The sequence below is a fragment of the Sesamum indicum genome, linkage group LG7 (assembly GCF_026168435.1).
Source record: "Sesamum indicum cultivar Baizhima isolate 11 linkage group LG7, ASM2616843v1, whole genome shotgun sequence".
Classification (NCBI taxonomy): Eukaryota; Viridiplantae; Streptophyta; class Magnoliopsida; order Lamiales; family Pedaliaceae; genus Sesamum; species Sesamum indicum.
In genome coordinates this window covers 10,585,995-10,609,811 of record NC_142663.1, presented here as the reverse complement: position 1 = coordinate 10,609,811, position 23,817 = coordinate 10,585,995, and the positions used below count along the sequence as shown (strand labels likewise).

At 32.3% G+C, this 23,817-nt stretch overlaps 2 protein-coding genes across 2 annotated transcripts; both read right to left on the bottom strand.

Moving 5' to 3' along the window:
• Nucleotides 1–335: 335 nt before the first annotated feature.
• On the bottom strand, nt 336–6,396 carry SPS3F (sucrose phosphate synthase 3F). The gene is made up of 12 exons (XM_011103256.3): nt 5,778–6,396; nt 4,577–4,809; nt 4,183–4,246; nt 3,411–4,100; nt 3,132–3,263; nt 2,914–3,045; nt 2,649–2,825; nt 2,519–2,572; nt 2,375–2,437; nt 1,306–2,241; nt 1,085–1,212; nt 336–869 (listed from the first exon to the last, which is right to left on the bottom strand). The coding sequence occupies exons 1-12, from the start codon at nt 6,057–6,059 to the stop codon at nt 587–589; spliced, it is 3,174 nt and encodes a 1,057-aa protein (XP_011101558.2). The 5' UTR covers nt 6,060–6,396; the 3' UTR covers nt 336–586.
• An 8,939-nt stretch (nt 6,397–15,335) lies between these two features.
• Nucleotides 15,336–22,020, bottom strand: LOC105180301 (gamma-cadinene synthase). Its single transcript, XM_088882713.1, has 7 exons — nt 21,857–22,020; nt 19,605–19,857; nt 18,325–18,679; nt 17,276–17,494; nt 16,883–17,021; nt 16,269–16,514; nt 15,336–15,818 (listed from the first exon to the last, which is right to left on the bottom strand). Exons 1-7 carry the CDS (start codon nt 21,974–21,976, stop codon nt 15,522–15,524), a joined length of 1,629 nt encoding a protein of 542 aa, XP_088738839.1. The 5' UTR covers nt 21,977–22,020; the 3' UTR covers nt 15,336–15,521.
• Between the last annotated feature and the right edge of the window lie 1,797 nt (nt 22,021–23,817).

Sequence of the window (23,817 nt, the reverse complement as noted above, 5' to 3'; positions counted from 1 at the left end):
TATAAAATTAGTACATGAAAATGTTATATAAGAGGTAAATTCAATTTTTTTTTTTTTTTGTGCTAAAGTCAGCACTATTCATGCAACCATAATGAAAGGACTCACGCGTAAACAATGAATTTTCGAAAAGAGTATAAATGTATCATATCCAATGAGGTTACATATAAATAAATATATTGAGTGTCATCACCTTTTCAAAAACTCAAAACTGAAAATGAAAACACAAACCAAGTACGCCCACACAAGCTCTACATCTGCATAAACCAATACATACATAAAATTTTCATCTATCCTCAGAGCTTTTTTCTTCTAGAGAATGTCAATCAGAACTGAGATTATGGAGCAAATTCTCTCCATTCCATACAACTCTGAACGTATAATATGGAGCAAACTTATTTCAATGACAATCAACAACAATACAGGTCACCCATAGTCAGAGAGTCCTCTATGTAGCTATATATATCTGCGAAAAAACCATGTTGAAAATCTGCCTATCACAAAATTATTTCTTTAGCGTATACGCAGCCGGGAAAGAAAATAAAAAAGGACTGCTATAGTATTTGCACCAAGGAGGAAGCGGTGTATCTCACATTCCTGCTGCGGAGAGATGCCTTACTGTGTTAATTATGTCTTCTGCTTTCGACCCTTCTTTCGTGTAGGCGACGAGTGGGCTATCCCGCGGAACTATGTCGTCTCTTAGACAGCTACCGGTTGGTCTGAGCAACTCTTCCGAGCCCTTCATGACAGTGCCTTTCATGATGAGGGTCTTGTGCGTGCCAGAAATCATTTCCTCATAATCCGTATCACCAGTTTCTCCGAGAATTACATACATATTAGCCACGTTCAATCGCCAACGAACAAAAAGATACCTGTTAATCAGAATTCAGAAAAAAACAATCACTGTACTTTGCTCTGCTCATGAATGCAATAAGTAAACCTTTTCTACCCAATTACAGAGGTTTGCCAGGATGAAGAAGAAACGGACATTTTCGAACTAATATGCATAATCGAGAATAATCTTCTTGTTCTAATTTGCCTTATAAGTTGGGCAAGACTATCAATATTTGCAGCAGTTGTGTGTTACCTGAGAGCCTGTGAGCGAGATGCAAGGAGAGGAATAACTTGCATTCTTGTAGAATTTCGGCAATACATTAAATGGCAACGAAGGCCCCTCATCCTAAGCTTTTGCCTCATATCATCCACCCTTTTGGCCTGCAAGTCAGACGTAATCAAACTTAAATATGATCCAACCACAAGCGTCATATTTGTTCAATGAGAATTCCTGTTTCATAGAGCTTTACCAACCTTACTGAGATCCTTTATTAAGTACGACAGGCAATGGGAGTTGCTTGATTTTACATCTTCTTCAATAGCATTTGAAGATTGTCCGAATTTTCCGCCTTCTGGTGTATTCATTAGCTTCCAAATGGTCTTTTTCAGACCATCCAAACCCCACCGGTAATCGATATGTGACGCATAGTCCGGATCAGGGCAAAGCTTTCCGTCTTCCCCAGGGTAATATAATTCACTACCACTGCTACAAATTAATGCATCAAAGTCATTTACTTTAATATTCCCTGACTTCAAGAACTCAATCAGTTCCGGCATCGGCATAGCGGTTGATAAGGCAAATCCTGAATGTCTTGCAATTTGTTGATCTGACCTAATTGCCTTGGAGATCTCTTGGATAAATTGAATCATCTTCTTTTCAGGAACTCCTTTGTCGTCATAGCAATCAAGTGCTATAACAATCAGTTTACGTCGCTTTCTCAACATCGGGTACTTGCTCGGCGTATCAGTCAATTTCTTGTCAGAATCAGAATCCCGTGCCCCCGATTCCGATCTCTTCATTTTGCTCATAACACGTTTAACTTGGTCTTGCACTTCAGAGTTATTACCAGCAGCAGCCGCATCGAGCGTTTCGTTTAATGATGTTCTCTCACCGTCAATGGATAGCCTCAACGACATATCTAATACATCTTTAAGTGAATCATTCAGGGACTCATCTGCAGCCAGCTCGTCTGCTGGCGTGTCGGTTTTCCATTGCGGGTGCCTCATCCGACAGGCTGCAACCCTGGTCAAGTATGTTCGGCAGTGTTCCGGCCATGAAAAAAGATGAATGTTTCTCAAGCCATTCCTTCTGCACTCGTTCCACAAGTTCTTTTCTGAGACTAACTTAAGAAGTGCATCGGCAATTGACTGCTGATCATGAGGATCCACAAGCAGACCGTTATTCAGTGCCTGTATCACATAAGAAATATGATGCATTATTAACTGATCCAAGGAAAAGTAAATTTTTCCATCATTTTCGACTTATCTTTCTAACATCAAGCTGATTATAACATAAATAGTATCATCTGTGAGCCATATTTACCCGATGAATATCCACCGGCCCACCATTCTTAGTTGCCACCATTGGGAGTCCATGAGCAGCAGCCTATAATTACAAAGTCAAGAGTTCAATGATTGTCCCCATCTGACGGTGAAGCAAAGTAAAAGCAGTACGACTGAAACAAACCTCAATTAGCGTAAGTCCAAAGGGCTCAATGAAAGCTGGATTTATGAAGACTCCCTGCAAATATTTACAACAATTTACAAGAGGGTTTCAGAGGAAATTCGTAGAATTCTCGGCCAAGAATTAAATAAACCTTTGTCTTTCCAGCCAGGCGGTATATTTCTGGAACATCGCTTTGCTTGTGATGTTTAGGGAAAGCCACTAGCCCATAGAGGTCATACTTGTCGATTAGCTTTAATACAGTAATAAGAACACTAGCATTTCCTCCAGACATCTCATCTATATCATCCCTGTTCCCCATTATAAGAGTCTGCATAAAATCATAAATTTAGATATATGAATCTTCAAAAACTTTTGCCCGTTAATGTCCATGTAGTTGCTTATGTTGGCTAACATACAAGATTAGCAAGCTCTCTTAATGGGCGGCATTCTCCAAAGGCTTTCAACAGAGTTGTTATATTCTTTTTTGGATCAGGTCGTGACAATGCCAGAATCATCGGTTTGTGTGGATTTGTCAAGAACCGCATTACCTAACCAAACAACTTAACAACTTGTAACGTAGATAATGTGTATCATTCTGATGGTAAACAGTAAGTTATGCAGATATGATGCTTACTTCTGACCAAATAGCAGGGACTGCCTTAGGGGATGACCCCTCGGAATTGGTTAGTGCCATAAGGTCACCTTCACCTTCGGCACTATCTTCTTGAACTACGACATTGCTAAAGTCCATCCCCGGAGGAATAACCTGCCAAATAATTATGATAACGAATTTGAGAGTTAAAGGGTCGGATTTGAACTTAAAAAATTTTAGCTTGCAAGCATTGACTTTGTTAAAGAGACTTTAATAACAGTTTGCTTATTGTCAGTTTCTGTTCTGAGAGGTCATGCTTACTGCCATCCTAGGCATAAAACGTCCATGACAATTGACCCCGCGCCTTCCACGAGCCCGCAAAACTTTCTCCAGCTTTACATCGAACCCATCATATAGTCCCCATTGTTCTTCAATCTCCTGCTTAGTGCTTGTTATTACCAGCTCCGCTGCATCTAACGAGAGCTCTTCAGCTTCGATTCTTCTCATAATCCTGTATGTCGAATTAATATCCTCTTTCGACTGGCGTCCCTGCTTAAGAAGCTGTTCTAGCTTGTTTCTACCCAAGGAGTGCCCTGTTAGAACCATCGGAACATTTAAAGCACCCGATAGGAGAGCAGCACTATCACCTGCATCTGCATAATGCCCATGGATGACATACGGCCAGACGGGCTGTCCTCCGCCGATTTGTTCCCCCAAAGCCTTCGACATATTAAGAATGTGCGCCAATGCTCCATCAACAAACTCCTGAATATAAGGCCACAATAATTCCTTCCTAAGATACTTATCCCGAGGACCAAACGGTATTCTTACAATATAAGCCCCGCTACTTTCTCCTAGATCAGCATCATCAGCACCTGTGCTAAGCATCTCTGTGGGCTCACCATAACTCCAATCTACTTCAGGTGAGGAAACTTGCCTCGTGAACAGATCCACTCTATAAACTCCCGGCATCTTAGCAAGTGCCCGAGCAAGCTCTACAACGTATTTAATCTGTCATTTTTTAAATGAAAGAAAGTTAACAAACACAACTTGAGGTAAGGAATGTTATGCCGTAGAGCACATTGTATACTACCTGACCACCAGTGTCAGAATCCCGACCAAGCTCCATATTTTCACCACGGACCAGACCATGTAAACTGATCAAGATGAGATGGTTTTTATCAGAAACTATAGGCACAATGACCTCTTAATGACACATAGTCAAAATACACGACAATTATTCCTCATCCTGAAAAAATGAGCTTTATTAAATGGATATTGACTACGGACGTCACAGCAATGCCACTTTATGAACTGAAAATCATCTGTCTATAAAAAGTAATTTATAGTTGCAACTAGTGAATACCTCACCCTGATAATTAATTCCAAAGTATATCGACTTCTTCAGAAATATCTTTTTTATGGTACAATGATGCTTCAAGCAAACATCAACTGCATTTAGAAACCTATGCTGATTTGTCTTATACCTAATTAGAATAATATAAAGCTTCTTCTCTGTGTTACTGTCCGACCACACCTCCAAGTTGGAGCTGTTGCGCTGGAACTTTTTCCTGGGGCTGTCAAGTGAAACTGCCTCTGCTGACACTTCTCCTTTCTCCCCTTCCGACAGATCTTCTGACATATCCTCCGTCACATCCTTGCGACCTTGTTCTCGTTCCCACCTCCTGTTCGCTAACCGTTGCAAATCCTCCCATTCCAACTATCAGAATACACATATTAAAGCCACACGCACATGGATAAGGAATTGGAAACAGTTAATAAACAGAATGAATGCATGCCAAAAGAGAATTTAGAATGCCGACCCTTCAGTAATTGCTCATCTTCCGCTCATAGGACGATATAGTTCAGTTGGTAGCAATAAACTTGCACACATATTGTTCGAGTCTATAGTCATCAAACACTACCACTAAAATCCACCACTTGTAATGAAACCATAAACTCACAGCGCTGATATATATGGAGCCCAAATAATAAAAAAAGTGTTGACATAAAACAATATAAAAAATAAATAAAAAATAAAGAATTTGTGAGATCATCTCAGCCTCGTGTTGGGGAGTCATTTGCTTAAGTGGCTATTAGTAATTATGTTAATTCCCCTGTGGAGAAGCATAAAAAGCTTACAGTTCTGATAATAGACACTAAATTTATCTGACACCCACAGATTCATTCATCATCACAAAATTCTCAGAGAGCAAAAAGTTGCAATAGAACAAACAGTAGTTGACAAAATAACCTTTTTGCAACTCTAATCCACACAGAATTCTACATCAATTCAACATATTCCACAGTTGTTTGTGATTCACACAAAGTCAGGAGTCAAAAAGCACTGAAGAAAAGATATAACAGAAAGAAACAACAAAAATCTTGCAGAAAAAATTCCCTCCTTCCCCACCACTGACCCGCGAATCAAACACGAATTCCTATCAAGAACCCCACAAGAAAAATCACCTGAAGAAAGCACACTCTTTGAAAATAACCAAAAGGAATGGAAAATGAGAAGATACACTTACGTACTGCGATAAAGAATCCCACTCAAGAATCACCAGAAAAGAGAAGGCTCACACACACAAATTTAGAATCCATTGAGAATCACCAGCTGAAAACAGAGAACACACGGACAAGCACATATACATATGCATACATACATATATATATAGAGAGAGAGACCTGCTTCTTCTTGCGGGCGAGATGCCAAATGCGCCAGCACATGTTCTCGAGCCTGGAACTCCTCTCCCTGGAGTTCCTGGTAGCGACGACCTTGATCCATGTCCTGTGAAGATCACTCTCATCAACCCCTGTAACAACTTCCTCCACAAAGTACTTTGTGGGATTGAAATGACCTCTATCCCTCACGTTCACACCAGGCCCCGCCTTGTTCTCTTCGATGGCTGACGCCCCACTATCCAATATCGCCTCCAAATACCCATTTATCCACTCATTCGCAGCCATTTCTGTTCTTCTCTCTTTCTCTCTCTTCCACCGCTCTCACCTCAAGAAACAAAAAACCAAGAAAGAAATTTCTCTCCAAAATAAATTTCAAGAAGAAAAAGCCGATGCAAATGAACGTGAATGTCTTTAAACAAAAGGGTCGGAATTCACATGCAAGAAAGTTTTGGATATTTTTCTTTTTCCATTTTCTTCTTTTTTTTTTTTAATTTTATTTTTCCTTTGAAGAATACGTAGTGCTGATTTATGAAAACAAGTCTGCTGAAATTTGAGGTATGTGTTGTATCATAGTATGAGAAGTTGAAGAAGAAAGAGAGAGAGAGAGAGCGCGAGAGGGAGATTGGTATGGGAGGGGGTGAGGAGGGAGAACCACATGGCACTTGGATGTGGGTCCCTTGATTGACACGTGGCATTCAGATCTAAGTGGGTTTAATGGGTCATCTACGTATCACCCCTGTTCATCTAAACTTTGTATATGAAAAATATAATTTAAAGAATTAAAAAAATAAAATTATATGCACTCTAAAGTAAAGTGAAATAACATAAATATTTTCTGTTCTTACAAAATTAAAAGTATATATTTTAAAATTATAATTATAAATACACACTCTCTTAACATCCAACATTTCTGTACGATTAAACGCAATTTACATTTGTTTGATATGAAAAATAGGTAAAAAAATTCATATAAACAAAATTAGTAAATTACATCTTTGTATTTTTTAAAATGAAGCAAATTATCTCACTACCAGTAATTTAAACAATGGTTTTTTCCCCCAATATATAGAGGATATTTTGCTTCGCTTTTTTTCTTTTCAATAGGGAGTTTTTTACTCTTTTACATATAAAAAGCGGGTAAATTATATTTTACTCGATTTGTATAATTAAATCTAATATTAAAAAATATTAAATGTAATATATACACAAAAAAAAATTATTAAATGATATAATTATTAAAAATTATTAAATGTAATATTTTTCTTGCTAAATTTATTGTTAATATAAATTAGCAACAAATTTCACAATTTTATAAGAAATTGGTGTTGTTGTTGATTAAATTATTTCTTATTTCAAAATTATGAAGCTGCTTTAAATTAAATAAAGACGAAGACCCAAAAAAGGCAGATATTTTATGATCATATTCTTGTACTAAGAATTAAAATTATTGATGTCAAATCAGTATTTCTTTTATATTATAAAAGAAAATATATGTCGATGGATTTAAGAAGATGAAATATTATATAAAATATACCATTTTTCTCCACAAAATATCACAAGGAAATAGATTTATTCAATTTTTTTGGTGTAGCAAGAGTGGGAATTAAGTCCAAATATTTTTGTCATAGGACAACTATATAAATTTAATGTTTTTATTTTTTTTTACTATTGTATTTATATAAAAAAAAATATGCAATTTAACCCTTTGTGATATTGTAAATGTGTAAGTTACTCCTTATGAAAAAAAATAGCAATTTACCCTCTGTGTTTTTTTAAAATTAATCAATTTACCTTACTTTATTAGACAGTGAATAAATTACTTTATCTTAAAAAAAATACAAGAAAATAATTATTTTTTTATAAAAATATAATTTACTTATTTGTAATATCACATGGAATAAATTGCATTAAATTCTTATAATATATATACTGGTGAATTTATGTATATGGAATAAGACTGCACTAATTATATATATATATATATATATATTCATAGGTGTACAGTACACATGTTTCAATGTTGTCCGGTTCCCAATGCGAGGTGGGCGCTTTTGCAGAAGTTTCAGTCACTGATTTGGAAGCAGATGGATGTGGAGTTTGTGGAGGTTCTAACTAAGAGTCGTGTTTCTGCCTTTCTTTGTTGCTATTCTTCGAGTGGAGACTGTGAGTCCACGGCAAAGTCTCCAAATCGAAAACACGGTACGTATTTTTATAATTTTTTATTTTAATATTTATATTTAAAATAGGATAATCGTTGCAAATTATTTTAATTAATTAATATTAATTTCTTTACTAGATAAAATAAAATAAATAAATAGTAGAGAAATAATAAAATAAATAAATAATAGAGAAATAATTATTTCAATTTTTTATTTTTATTTAATAAAATACGTTATATATATATAGGATCGATAAACTAGCAACGGTTGCCATTACTTCATTAATATAATTAAAATACATTAAATATATGATCATAAAATTGCAGTTTCATTCTCTTATTCTTTGATGGTAATTTATGTTAAAACGTTATATATTAAGTACGTTTCTCATTAAAATCTAATCGACGAAACACAAGTTACAAAAATCTTTAAGGAATGAGAGTATATCGTTCTTTAAAATATTCTATCCATGTGATAAAAAAGAAAAAAATAACAAAAATTGACTTCTTATATTTTTAATTAAATTATAAAATAGTTGATATTATTAATTATGATCTTGTACTCTATACTCAAGTTATAAACTGCCAGCATTATCCGCACACTCGATGAGTTTGCTTAATTTTCTACGTATAAGATTATAAATATATTTGATAAAATTATTTAATATATTTTTTCCCTAAAGTGTAAATACTATAGTTGTATTTTAAATCATTTTAGTCGATCATCTTCATTTTCTCACATTAACATTTCTAAACTTTACATTTTATTTCAAAGTAGTACGTCCGACCACTTTTTAGCAAAAATCTGATCGGAATTTGATTTTATTTTTCCTATCATGTGTTTTTTACTTTAACCCTTTATGTTTTAAAAGTTGATAATTTTATCAGAAAAGAGCGGCGAAATTATGGGGCATTCGTTCTTTTGCAAATTTTGGCAGGACCTTGGTTGAAGAAACCGTCGTCGCAAAATCACACTGAAATTCTAGTCGTAAACGTGGGATAAAATGATTCTGTCGCAAGTTTGCGGCACTTTTGCAATGTAGTTACATCATTGAGGCATTTGCAATAAAACTTTGAAATGTTGCAAATTGGGGATACGCGACTTATTAGTAGTGCATTGTGAAGTTCGTCGTTGACCGAACAAAATGCAACAAGCTTAAGATTGCTACACTTTGTTGCGACTATTATAGAATTTGCAACAATTTTTGCGATGGACATGTCACTCATTATATTTGTGACTATCACGATTTGTTGCAAATTATAAATGTCAGTCTCTAATGACTACTGATGGTCGTCCAATTCCGTCGCTAGAGTAACATTTACATTTATTTTCATTGCAATTTGCAAAATTCATTGTTGCAAGTCGTATAAAATTTTGCGATACTTCCATCACAATTTTGAAGCATTTTTGTCCGTTGGTGACATATATTTGCAACACACTTGTGGTAAGCTATAAAACTCAAAAAGGTTTGTGATACTACTTTGTGGTGAATTCGATGTTTAATAAATTTTGTCAAATATTTAACGTAAAGTCGTTGCAAATACCTAGTCATAGTCTTCTATTACAAAATATGGTCATGAAATAATCTTGTTCCAAATTTGCGACGAACCCCAAAGATTTTGCGATGCCTATTTCTTCCCCCAAGCGCCTCTAAATTGTGTAACAAAATTTACAGTAAAATATGTGTAGCAAAGTCTCGACACAATAAAATTATTTTTTTGGTGTTAACTCTCCATTTCTCCAATCATTAGGTAAGAAATTATTTTAATTAATTCACTTGCATGGATTTATAAAATACTTTTCAAATTAAAAAGAGATGAAAAATAGTAAAAATATTAAATATGCCATATTTTCTAACTTAAGAAAAAACAACATTTTGACCTGGTTCTAGATAGAGATGGCAACGAGGCCAGGACAGCTAGAGCCCCGCTCAGGTCGGGACGAATTTAGTACACTTGTTGGTGGGGTCAGGGGCTAGTCTGGAGCCAATAAAGTGAAACCCAGTAAGGTCCGGAGCAGGTCTCGAACTTTATCCTAGACCCACACCGAACTCACCCCCATTGGTTTCTTTAATATATTTTTTTTATATTTATAACTAATATTTAATATTGGTTATTAAAAAATTATGGTATTAAATGTAAATCCTTAAGTAGTTTTGCATATATCCAACGCTATCTAAGAAATACAAATCATAAAAAATTGGTCGAATAAATTATTTGCATTATATAATTCATTTTATTTTTTTACAATATTATATAATTTATTTTAGATAACAAAATTATGTTAAAGTATTTAAATTTAAAATGATATTACATTTTGAAAAAAAAAGTAGTTGATGTATCGTTTTTGTTATATAATTCATATTAGATTGAAAACTACATTAGAATATCCAAGTTTAAAATGATATTACTTATTGAAAATAAAAATTAGTTGAATGTATTCTTTGTATTATATAATTTATTTTAGATCAAAACTATATTAAAGTATTTAAGTCTAAAATGATATTACTTATTGAAAAAATTAAAAGAAAAATTATCTAAATATATTGTTTGTATTATACAATTTATTTTAGACAAAAAATTATGTTAAATTACAGACATCTAAAATAATATTATTTATTAAAAATAAAAAATTAGTTGAATCATAAATGTATTATTTGTATCATATAATTTATTTTAGATAAAAAATTTATATTAAATTACCTACAACTAAAATAATATCACTTGTTAAAAAAATAAAAAATTTGTTGAATGTATTTTTATATTATATAATTTATTTTAGATCAAAGTTTACGTTAAAAATACCTAAATCTAAAATAATATTATTTATTAAAAAACAATAAATTAGTTAAATGTAAAATAAAATATTATCATTTATTAATATTATTGATATATATATATATATATATATAATTTGAGAGTTGAGACATTTACATAAGATACAAACCTATTCGGAATGGGGTTGGGAGGGGTGGGGGGATTAAACCTCAATTAAAAAAAAAAGAGAAAAGTCTTAAATCTTCAAGTCAACAAGAAGTCAACAACAAAAGCTCATCAAACTTCAATCATCAGCCAATTTGTGACTAGAAAAATACCTAAAACCCAACTCTGATCCCCCAAAAGCCTCAGCTATGTTAAAACAGTCACTTCATTTAAAAGTTTTTAAGTTGTTATTGTAAAAAATTATTTAATATTAATATTTTAATAGACCTCTAAGTATGAAAATTCTGCACGTACAACCTTTCTTTTATAAATAAATGATAGCAATATTTGAACCAAAAATATTTTATTAGACTTGACTTTGATGTCGTGTAGACGACAACTTATTTTGATAAAGGGCAAAATGCAATTTTAATCTACAAACTATAAGGTGGTGGGCTTTCACTCCTGTTCGATTTGTAAATTGCAATTAGTTGAGCGCTATAATTAACCAAAAAAAAGAAGAAAAGGTCTAAAACTCGTTGAAAAATGCTAAATTGACTTAAAACTATCACATGCGTTGCATGTGACCTAATTTATTTAGGGCTTTCTAATTTTTTCAGCTAATGTGGCATGAGAAATGTAAGAAAAAAGTGTAATTTTGACCCTATAACTATAGAATGTGGCCCACATTTATTCTAAATGTTACTAGGTCAAAAATGCCACATCAGCAAAACTTATATGAAAATTAAAAAAAAATTCCCAATTAAATTAAAGGGGTTACGTACCAAGCACGTGCTAACTTACGTGGAAGTTAGCATTTTTCAGCGATACCTGAACTAAATGTGTTAGTTTTTTTCTTTTTTGAAGAAATTATAGCCCTCAATTACAAATATGAGAGAATCAAAAGTGTCACCCTCCATAATTACAGGACAGAGATTGTATTTTTCATTTTTAAAAAATTTAAACTGTTAGAGAGAAGAATCATTTAATATGAAAGAGCGAAATCCCAAGGAGGTAGGCATGGTATGAGTGATTGGGAAATAGTATTTATGTGGCAGGAGAATGATGATCCAAGTTGTAAATAACCAGAATCAACCAAACTCTATCTCCTTGTCATCTTTTGCCTAGAATAGCTCCAACACAAGTAGCTTTCTGAGCTTCCATCAGCTTACAAGCAGAAGCTGCAATGTATCATCAGCACATGATCCCCCCAGCGTCCCAACAAAAGCTATAAAAGCACTTATTCGGTAGGAGGGTATGGATTCGTGATGCCTTTGGTTTCCATCACCTCAGGCTGACATGACTTAGCCGATTAAGGAAAGGGTGTCGATTCATAATAGCATTAACAGGCCTTTCTTTCTCTCTCACATGACTGTCCTAATTCTAACGTCATCATGCATGCTAATTGCTATGTGTGTTGTGTGTGTGTGTGTTTGCTCCCAGCAAATTATTGGAAAGATGTCGGAGAGAAAAATCTATTGGAAATGGAAACATATATAGTGTAGGATTGGGATCTTTCGTTTGCGCTTAAAGCTATGTACAGTTGACAGTAATAAGGCCACTTGCTTTTTGAACAGTAATAGGGTGAATTACATGGTCGTTCGTTGAGGTTATGTTTAAATGTACAAATATTTTAAGATTAATTATATTTTGTCACTCGAATTATGGTCGCTTTTATTTGTTGTCGTTTAAATTTTTTTTGTGTCAACTTATCATCTCAACTTTACGAAATTTTGCACTTTGCTGTTTATAACTATTTTTTCACCAAGTTTTTTTGTCAAAAAACATTACATGCAGTATACATGTGATATTTAAGGGTTATGTGATGTGATATTTTTCACTTATGCACAACATGTGATGTTTTTTCGATAAAAAAATCAACAAAAAAAAATGATCATATATGATAAAATGCAAATTTCACAAAGTTGAGATGTAAGTTGACAAAAAAAAGATTTAGATGCCAAAATATAAAAACGAGCATAGTTCGGTGAAATATAATTTACCCAATATTTTATGTATGTTGTATAATTACAAGTATACTTCTTGAGGTTATAATTGTAATTACCTTATATGAGTATCAAAAGTTTACACAAAAACTCCATGATATGTGTTATACTAACATCTTTTCAGGAGTGTACCTATAATTTGATCTAAAATGTTCTAAGTCATAGAGCAGTCCAGATGGGACATTGACCATAATTAACCTATACTTGCATTAAGTGATGCGTTCATGTAATATTGTTGTATTTAATAAATAATGGTGTGTGCCGTTTGCGTACTTTAGTGGATCTTGATAAGGGGTTATTAAGTTTACTGAACGGTTGGCCCGTAGGAGAAGTCATATGGAAGCCTAACAAGATGATTGGTATGCCAAGATTATCCTTGGTTAAAATAGTGCATTAGGTAGTCTTTAGACTTGAAGTTAAACAATAATCTTGTGAAGGACCATTTTTACATGGAGCCCGTGACTCGAGTTCACTAGGACTCAACTAATTTTTAGTATCATGTACCGTTATTAGATTATCATCCACTTGTAATGGGTACTCTTAAAGTAAAGTGTTAATTTAAAAGTGATTAATTAAATGAAATTTAATTAATATACACAACATAGTTGTTGAATAAACTGTACGTGTACAAGCCAATATAGCTGAATAGTGCACTCAAAGAGTTTTTCTTTTTTGAAGTAAGAATTATGAACTATTATTAATTGAAATAAATCGATTACAATCGTTCCTCTCAAATATCAATATCTAACAAGGACCATTGCAACAATCAGTAGAAACAACATTCCACGCACATCGTGGGGTTCAAAACCATGACCTTTAAGGTCATAGGGCCTCAACTTCACCAACTTTAATAATTTACATGAAATTGACCAATGATGATAATTAAATAATTGGATTAATTTGATTAATTAAATCATGCAATCACAAGGAGCTAGTTAATTGGATTGATTAGCCTTACAATTAACTAGTTAATTTGATAATTAGATTTGAGTTTCCACTCTATTAAATTATATGGACTTTCAAATTGATTGTAGTAATCTAAGTTTAAATTTAACTAATTGAATTAATTCAATTAAAATTTTAATTTAATTTCTTATTAAAAATTCAAGCCCAAACCCTAGCCTTAGCTCATAAACGCACCAGAAAGAGTAACTATTCAGGGAAGGGGAGACTGAAAAAAACAATTAAAGGTATTAAGTCCAAAAAAGTAGTATATTTAGCACCCTTTCTCAGCAAAATGCTTTTTCAGTCCTATAAAATAAGAGAAGGATCTTTTTTAATACCATAATGATGTTTTTAATCCCATAAAACTCATAATCATGTATTTTTAGTCCCAAAAAATCATATTTGTTGTGATTTTGGGACCAAAAAGACATTATTTGAAACTGAAATAACATTGTGATTTTGGGACTACTAAAAAGTCCCAAAATCATATTTTTTGGGACTACAAAGACGTGATTTTGAGTTTTATGTAAATGAAAGCATCATTTGCTATAATTATGGTACCAAAAAAAAATTCTACCCTTATTTTAAAAGACTAAAAAACATTCTGCCCCACCCTTTCTTTATATATTCTTCTCCAAATTTTAGAATCAAGTGTCGATTCTATCTTGATGGTTTGAACTATTTTTAGAGGGAAGACATGAACGAAGAAACGCAACCGTCTCACTTTACTAGGAAGAAGGGTGTTGTTGCTTATAAAGACGGGGTTGATCTTTGAGGATGTTCAGTATTATTTACATAAAATGTTAGTGTTCTTGATCCAATTCAATTAATCTATTGAATAAACGTGAGATCCACGTTATAGTAGTAACACGATGCGTGGTTAAAACATTGGTTTAATTATTTTAATTTTTTTTATTTCAATACATTTACCATTTTGTCGGGAAATAACAATAGATAGTCAATCTCTATACCTCCATGATCCCATGATCCTATAAATAAATAAACTATTCGGTACATTATAACATATAATGTCTTAAAAATTATAATAAATTAACATTTTTTTTGTAATCAAATAAAATCATGCAAAAATTTAAGAATTAATTGTGGTTGATCAATATTTTTCATGATTTTTAGTTATGATTAGATTATTTTAGCCTCGTTTATAAAAATAACAACTAATAGCCGTTGTGTACTTATAAATAATTAATTAATATTAATTATAATTTTTTATTTTTAATCATAATAATTAATCATAGTAAAATATTATATTTCTCATACATGGCCTCTAAGGCCAAGTCAGCATAGTCTAGGTCACTTAGGCTTAGGAATTCCTTGTTCTTATGACCCATTGGGAAAATGGATCCTTGGGCTCTGGAAATGCCCATATGGATCATCAAATAGTTTAACAAATTATCTAAGACTGCAAAGTAGGATTCCCCATGGAAGGGGTGTATTTGATTTTGTCAATTTGAGGAGTCTTAACTCTTGCATCAACGTTTTGTTAATACACAACTACGGCGACATATGACCTTATCTTTTAACAACATAAACACCCCTTTATTACCACAACAGAAGTAGCTAGCTGGGAAAGCTCTACTGCTCAATCCTCAGCTAACTACCTTATTCTGTAATACAACCAAACATAAATCCAAGAACAACTGTCTAGGGATAGACATTGAAACATAAGTTTCAAACGATTAACTTAGCATGCAAAAATCAAATAACAACGGGATCAACAAACAGAGCAGCAATCTGGGGTCCCAAAACTTTATCTGGGTTTGTATAATTATCTTCAGAATTCTTGTAAGTGACTTCTGCTATCCGGGCATAGTTGAGAAGCTGCTCCACCATTTCCTTGGCCACGGAAGTCGTCGCCACCCACTCCGTGTTCACATTTTTCCATCCATCCTCGACTAGCTCTGCGAACTTTGCAAGCGTCTCCTGCTTTGATGCACCGTGTTGTTGCATGTAGCAGTCGACCACGGTGAGCATTTTGCCACCCTTGTTCTCGCGCTTCAGATGCAGACATAATCGAGAAGGAATAATTAGTTTGAATCCGATCGATTTGAGAGAGCTTGACACATCACATGGTGAGTGGAAAAGTTACATTTTACGTCCTACAATTTAGTCATTTTGTGATTTTAGTCCCATCGATCGTTCTTCAACTCACCACACCACGTTACATCACGTAACTCCAAAAGCATGCTATTCAGAAACAGTCTTTATTCCCCTCAAGACTTACCCGCGCTCATGCCATTCACGTGCTATTTTAATAAAAAAATTCACGAAATTAAAACTTGACACTAAACTTGCAATTTTTCAAGAGTTATGAGATGCAATATGGTGAGTTAGAAAATAACGGGACCAAATATCACAAAATGGCATAAACTTGTGGAAGGTAAAATGCGATTTTTCCGACTGTTAGTGAAGTACAAAGAAGAGTAATATATAACGCAAGCTTACCTCATGGCTGCCCAAGTCCTCGAGGTGTCGACCCATCCTGGCGGTGGATATGACGATATTAGGCTCGCTCAGCAGCCAGTCGATGGTCTCTTTGGTAACAGATTTCATTCCTGGGACGAGAGCAGTGAACATCACGTAAATGCAGCTCGTAATCACTGAGTTCTTGAAATACTCTTCAAATGTAGGCATCTCTCGCTCCATTACCCACTTTAGCTCTTGGTTGTAAGCCCTGCCCAGTTGTTTCACCTGACATGCATGATCCATCATCCACACAGCCAGTTTATGTATTATAAGCTCTTATATCTTCAAAAACATTTTGGATTTTTTATTTAAAAATATTTTTTTAAAGTATTTGAATAAAATAAGATCATGAAACTTATAAAGACGTTAATTTAATGAATGAGGATTTTGTAATTAAATAATTATATCTACATTTCCCGACTTTTGGTTTATTTACACAAACTACCATAACTTTCGAAAAATTACACTTACACTCCCCAAGAAACGTTGACTTAGTTAGAAAAACTACGCTTTTTTTGTCTGCTAGGTTGTGATTATATAAATGATAAGAATGATTTATGTAAATAGAATATAGATCAGGAGTTGGGACTTACAGTTTCTCTAAAATAGGGAACTGCAAATGACTTCCCCTGTTTTGCTGCCTCACGTTCATAATCTTCATATATACTCATGACGAATCGATAGAAAATTTTCATGTAATCCGGGAGTCGATCAATTTCTTTTATATCCCACCTAAAAAAATTCAATATATGTAAAGATGAGTAATTCTGGAGGACAGCGGCATTTTACGTCCACAAGTTAGTATTTCTAGGATTTGATTTCGTTGTTTTTTAACTCACCACATTGTATCCTATAACATCAAAACATTTGTAATTTTAGTTGCAAAGTTTAGTTTCATTAAATTAAGACTTAATGAAGCTCATGACACGTGCGTGTCGTCTCCATCAGAAATTTGACGAAATTGAAATTTGAAAGCTTACTCATACCTTTCCAAAATCTCAGTTAGAAGATCAGCTTCTTCAAGCGTAGCATAATTATCATACGTATCGTCCATAGTCGATACCATTTGCATGCTTTTTGCAACTGCGATTCGAACGTCAGAGTATTGAGGTTCAAAATGGATGGACACACCCCAGAGATAGCATTCGATCAATCTGTCTCTTGCATATGACAGCTTTGTTTTGAGGTCAAAGTTGTTCCACCACCTTCAGTATACATAAACAGAAAAGACTTCATTATGATCAAATCGAGCGGATTGGATTTTTTATTGCAAATTTTTTGGTAAACTATTGCATGCAACATTAACACACATATAATTTAGTCCTTTAAGTTAGGGAAGTGACAATTTCTAGTTCAAATTGAAATCTATAATTTGGTCTTGTAACTTTAAAAATTATGGTAAATTTGGTCTTTTCCATCCAATCCGATTGAAAAATTCCACAGCATCAGACTTTCGAAAAATTTGATGACATGAGAGTGCAAAATATTTTTGTTTTCTTAGGAAATGACTTTGCCTGGAATTTTCCTGCTAAATTGGCTGAAAATGCTGAAATTGTCATAATTTTTAAAATTGTAAGACCAAATTGCGAATTTTCAATTCAATAGAATCAAAATTATCATCCTTAAATTTACAGAACTAAAATTATATTTCATCCTATATAAATTTCACGTGATTTATTTGGTTTAGACTATCAATTCAATATTTCATCCAATTAGACTATCAAATATATATACATTTTTTTCCGATTTGCTCCTATTTGAAACCATTTCAATGGATGGATTTGAAATTATGCGAGGGATTGAAAAAACAAAAAACAATTCAAATGACTCCATGTTCAAGAATCAAATTGGACTTTTTTTTCAAATTATATTGGATTTTTTATTTCTATAAGATAGATATACTACGTGTACAAAAATTATGTTTTTTTTTTAATTTTATTTATAAAAGAAATTTAGACATATAATGTGTATATATTATTTGAAATAAAAAATCGATGTGACGTGATTTAAAATAGAAAATTCTATCCAAGATTACCTGGAGACTTGGCAGAGCTCTTTCCTGTACAAATTCTGCAGAAAACTGAAGTTGTATTTGGCTAGCTTTAGAAGGAGCTCGTCCCTCGACTCATCTCTTTCATAGAGAGAAAGATAAAAACGCGTTTCGATGATCGGAACACCCCTATGAAGCGCCTGCTCCAAAGCACGTTTCACTTTGTCTTTGAGAGGAGACTCTAACTGCTGTAAAACGCGAGTCAAGTGATGGGTTGTAAATGCTACAGCCTCTTCCAAGATGCCTTCGCCATGAATCCGAGCATGGGCTGCTTCGTACAAGCTCAGAAGACCCTCAGTGTCACTACTACTAAGGTTGTCCGTAAATTTGTCGAAAACACCTGTTTATCAGACATATAACATTTTAACTATAGTTTTTCTGTGATTGCTAAAATTAAGTAATCATACTTTATAGATATTGACTACGGTCATGTAACGATTATTGACTTTGATTTTTATAAGTAGGGCTATAATATTTTCCCGTAGTGGATAAATTAGTTAAATTTGTATATCGATTTTATTTAACTATGTTTAATAATAATTTCTTACCATTATTTTTAGTTCATAATCTTTAAAATTCGGACAATATTAAATGTTGTCCACTGACAAACCTTTTGTGGTTCAAAAGGTTGAATTTTTCAGTCAAATCCCACTGCATTTTATATGCCATTTAACATATGCATGTCATAAAATATTCTCTTATATAATAAATTACGTAATTTTTGTATACTTGGCGTCTTTATATTAAAATAAAAAATGCAACAAAATTCGGAATAAAAAATACAATTCAAAATACTGCTTTTTTTTCATAGTTCATAAATTAAAGTGACAAATTTCTTTTATCTTTTCTTTAAAATTACGTACATAAACAAGAGACGTCATAGGTCTGAGTCTCACCAATATACGGGTATTAATTAATCTATTTTAATAGTAATTATTAATCTCATGTGATAGTAATTACTAGTTAATTATATATTTAACATATTTTTTTAAATAAAAGCGATTGACTATTATTTATTGAATAAACTCGATTATTATTATCAATATAAAACATCAACACCTATTACTAGAGCAGAGTAACATCACATTCATTGATAGAGTTTAAACTCATAACCTTAAAATTACAAGAGCCTCAACTTCACCAACTAAATGAATTTTAATTAATTATATATTTAATATATTAGTAATTGACAAATATTAATTATTAATAATTAAAAATTATAATATAATTTTAATCGATTCACTCAAGACTGAGAGAGGACATACCACAAGAAACATGATACTGATGTTGCCTGAGCAAACGGAATCGGAGTGCGGTAGTGAACAAATCATAGTCGTCATCCTCGTTTTCTGAAATTTCTTGGAGTTTCTCTTCAATCTCCGTCTCAAAATTATATGCCAATCCCAAACGCTCAAGTTTGTCAATTAGTGCAATCAATTTCATCGAATTTGCTGTCATTAACATGCTTCTTACTTCTTTTTTCAACGGTTCCATGGCTTCGACACATTTTTTCTGTACCTGTGAACCCAATTTTTTTATTATTAATTAATAATATTTTAGCAAATTTTGATTATTTTTTTCGATGTACGGAACTTTTAAAATTTTAGGATAGAATTTTTAGAATTGATCCATATAAAACTAAAATTGTCGCCTCATCGTACTTACATAATTAAAATTACGATTTTTAGTGAAAAAAATTACTAGTTGCTCGAATCGTGGAATCAAAATCAAATTGATAGTCTAATAATATATATTAAAAAAATATTCTTGGTAATATTAATATTGGATGCTACGTTATAATTAATTATTTATTTTTTATCTTTAATTCTTAGTATTTTATATTAGTAAAATTATAATTTTATCTCTACTTTGATAATTGATTGAACGGTCAATTAATCAGGGATGGTTCTTGCCAAAATACCTAACCCCACGAGAGGTCCACGCAAATTACATTATGCACGTATGACTAAAAGAAATATAAATTTTTATTATTATTAATTATCGTATTTAAATAAAAAAATCATAGCAGATATTTATTGATCATGATTGGCCAATTGCTATTAACATTTGTGTCTGTAGGCGAGACCGAGATGTTTTTTACAATTAAAAAACATAGTTAAAATCTAAGTTTAAAAAAAATTGATATTCAATTAATAATTTTTATCTAAAAGAATACCATTTTTTATGCCTCGGGTCCGCAAGTCTATTGGATGAGAGAATTGCCTCTAAACCCATCGAATTTATAATTATTTTTACTATGAACAACTCACTGAAAAATGATATTTAATGAATGCACTTAAATTTTTTGACCGATTCTTATTTGTTGCATATCTTATTAATTCCTAATCTATATGAGATGAAGTATCAGATAAAATAAGTTTAATAATAGAATTAGGAAATCTTAGTGATCTACTCTGTCTAATTTTCTTATGACTTCATTTGATATATTTTACTTAATTGATTTTCAGGTTCAAGTGATATTGATAAAGGCTAGAAGTCGAAGAAACTCGTGCACATATGTATCTAACTTAGCGCTGGACGATCATCGAATTTAAACGTTTAAATTATTAGATATAAAAATTTGTTTAATATTGATATCTCTACACCTTCACATTCACATACAAACTCTACACACAAAATCTTATATATATATATATATATATATATATGAAAAATGCATACCACCCCCTATAATATTCGAAATGTTCCTCTGAAAAAAAAAATATCAAATTACTTACTTGTATTCTTCAAAATAGAATAAATTACCCTCTAAAAAAAGGTGGTGTATTACCCTCTCAAAAGGGGGCGGCCGATTGGGGGTTGGGGCTATACATACATGTATACATTATATATAATATATATTATGTATATATATCATATATCTATTATATATTTTAAAATTTTGTATATATATAAGTATATATAATATATTACAAATAAATAAATCATATATGATATATATAATATTTATATATTTCTATAAATATATTTTACATAAAAATATAAGCTTTAAATTCATACCATTGATTCGAATCAAAATAAGATCTGGGCCATCGATCAACTAATTAAATTTGGATCTTAGGTTCAAATAATTAAGATTCAATGACTCTTAAATAATATTATAAATATAATTTTATAATTTAAAATTAAAAAAATAAAAAAAATTGAAAAAAGGCTCGTGTACCCCACAAAATCGCGTGAGGGATGCTCTATTTTGAACAACACAGAAAGATAATTCAGTATTTTTTTCCACAAGGGGATAAAATGAACATTTCGGATATTACAGAGGGTGATATGCATTTTTTCCTCTATCTGTATAAAGAGACGACAATAAAATTCGAACTCAAAATTTCTTATTTAGTCTCGTGCCAATACTATGTCTAACGACCACCTTATTTAAAAATTTAAACTCTAAAAATAGAAATTATTTAATATTAACATTTATATACTTCCTCCAAAAAATATTTGAATATGTAAGAATACATAAATAGGAATGTATGTAGAAATGTATATATACCTGATCGTCGAAAGAAAGGGTAGAGAAAATATCGCCCCACAAGCTGGGGCTGTAAGTGGCCATGGGCGGTCGGACATCCCTCCGGCAGCTGCCCTTGCTATTGCTGTCTGCAGTGACCATTATTGTTTAGCAGCTATATCACCTCCATGCAATAGGCCTCGATAGGGCATTCTCCTATTTATATTCCCATGCTTTTACCTGTATGCATAATATATTATTCCTTTTCTCTAAAAATATCTTCTGTCCATAATATACTTTCTTTTTCTTCCCTTTTTTTTATTTGGGGGGGGGGGGGATACGTTCATTATTATTATTTAAATTTGCCGACAAGTTTTTAAATTATTAAAAAGTGCAATAGGGGTGGGTGGTATTTTTGGTCGGATTAGTCCCGTGTTTAACTTAGATTATTTGACGTTTTGATTCTTTAAATTCTGAATTAGTATTTTGATTTTACATCTTTTTAATTTTTGTGATTTTAGTCATTTTATTCCGGTGAGAAAGGGTGAACTCCGACGAAAAAGGGACTGAAATCGTGAAAATTAAGAAGATGTAGAACCAAGATGCTATTGTAGAAAGTTAAAGTACAAAAATACTGGCAAAAATGAGGAAATAGGAGCAAAATCCTCAATTTTAAATTATTACGTGAGAGGCACATGCATTTTTACGGCAAGGATGATGAACCCCGAAAAAAAAAAGACTAAACTCACGAAAATTAAAAGGATAAAGGACCAAAATCTTACTTAAAAAATTAAAGGACGAAAACACCGAATGACCTAAATTCTGAGAGAAACATGCATTTTAGCATTTCTGGTCCTATTTGATTTTGAATTTGCAAATGAAAACTTAGGCACATATAGTTCATATGCACTTAAATTCACTGGAAATTATCACATGATTGTCCCTTGACCTCTTTAATTTGAAAAATTTTAATTTTTTGATGCCTTTTTCTTATTTGCAATCTTTTTTCTAATGAAATTTGGAGTGTACCCCCGCTATAGTTATAAAACAAAAATTGCATTTCCCTTAGGTTCTTCACGTCACATTAATAAAAGTAGCTTAAAAAAGTTAACAAGCACCGAATTGATTGGGTTACGTGTAAGATATGTGATTATTTCACACAAATTTAGCTTCTTTTTTCTGGGCAAGATTTGAATTAAATGCATCAGTTTTTAATTATAATTTTTAAGTTAGAAAAATCTGAAAGGGCCACAATTCTATAATTAATAGATCAAAATCGCATTTTTCTCTAATGAACGTCCAAATTTAACCAATAATTATGTAATATTTGATTGTTGAATTTGATGGGATTGATGGCGATGGCGATGGCGATGGCGATGACAAAGAAAAACTAAGACAGGTTGAGTTTACGTCAAACACAATTTGCATTATAAATTGTCACGTATTGATATTAAAAAAAAAAAAATTATTTGAGGAAATATTAATATTAAATAGGCCCATTTGAGGCAAATTTTATTTGATGAATAGCCCAAATTGTCGATATTCAGAGATATTATATCGACATTAGGAGCAATTTCAATTATGTCACGATCTCAAACTCTTTTTTTTTTTTTTTAAATAATTATAATTATGGTGTCTAAGATTTCCCGTTATCTACTTATTTATGATGGGTACGTAGGCCAGGAGGATTTGTTCTTATCACCACTATGATTTTGGATTAATTAATTGGTAGGCGGGTTTGAGGATCGTTGCTGTCGATTCTATTAGTTCCCTAAATTGATAAACCAACAATATTTAAACTACACATGAAATGTGTAGTTTGACGGAATGGATCAGGTTGGAATTCGATTTGATCAAATTTAAATTAATTATATAATAAGTATATTGTACTTACAGTGCAATTGATGTACAGTTTAGAAAAAATTATCAATTATATAACGAATATGATACATTTGTTCTCTAATTGATTTGATTAGACCAAATCTGATATGAATAAGAATTTT

What these genes read in the sequence shown, in the direction of transcription:
- SPS3F (XM_011103256.3), bottom strand. Translation starts at nt 6,059, where the DNA reads ATGGCTGCGAATGAGTGGATAAATGGGTATTTGGAGGCGATATTGGAT. An exon ending in TTGGACTTACGCTAATTGAG is followed by an intron (nt 2,438 to 2,518) that starts GTTTGTTTCAGT and finishes TTGTAATTATAG; the next exon opens with GCTGCTGCTCATGGACTCCC. An exon ending in GGCCGGTGGATATTCATCGG is followed by an intron (nt 2,242 to 2,374) that starts GTAAATATGGCT and finishes TATGTGATACAG; the next exon opens with GCACTGAATAACGGTCTGCT.
- LOC105180301 (XM_088882713.1), bottom strand. Translation starts at nt 21,976, where the DNA reads ATGGTCACTGCAGACAGCAATAGCAAGGGCAGCTGCCGGAGGGATGTC. An exon ending in GAGCTCTGCCAAGTCTCCAG is followed by an intron (nt 17,495 to 18,324) that starts GTAATCTTGGAT and finishes TGTATACTGAAG; the next exon opens with GTGGTGGAACAACTTTGACC. An exon ending in CTAACTGAGATTTTGGAAAG is followed by an intron (nt 17,022 to 17,275) that starts GTATGAGTAAGC and finishes GAATTTTTTTAG; the next exon opens with GTGGGATATAAAAGAAATTG.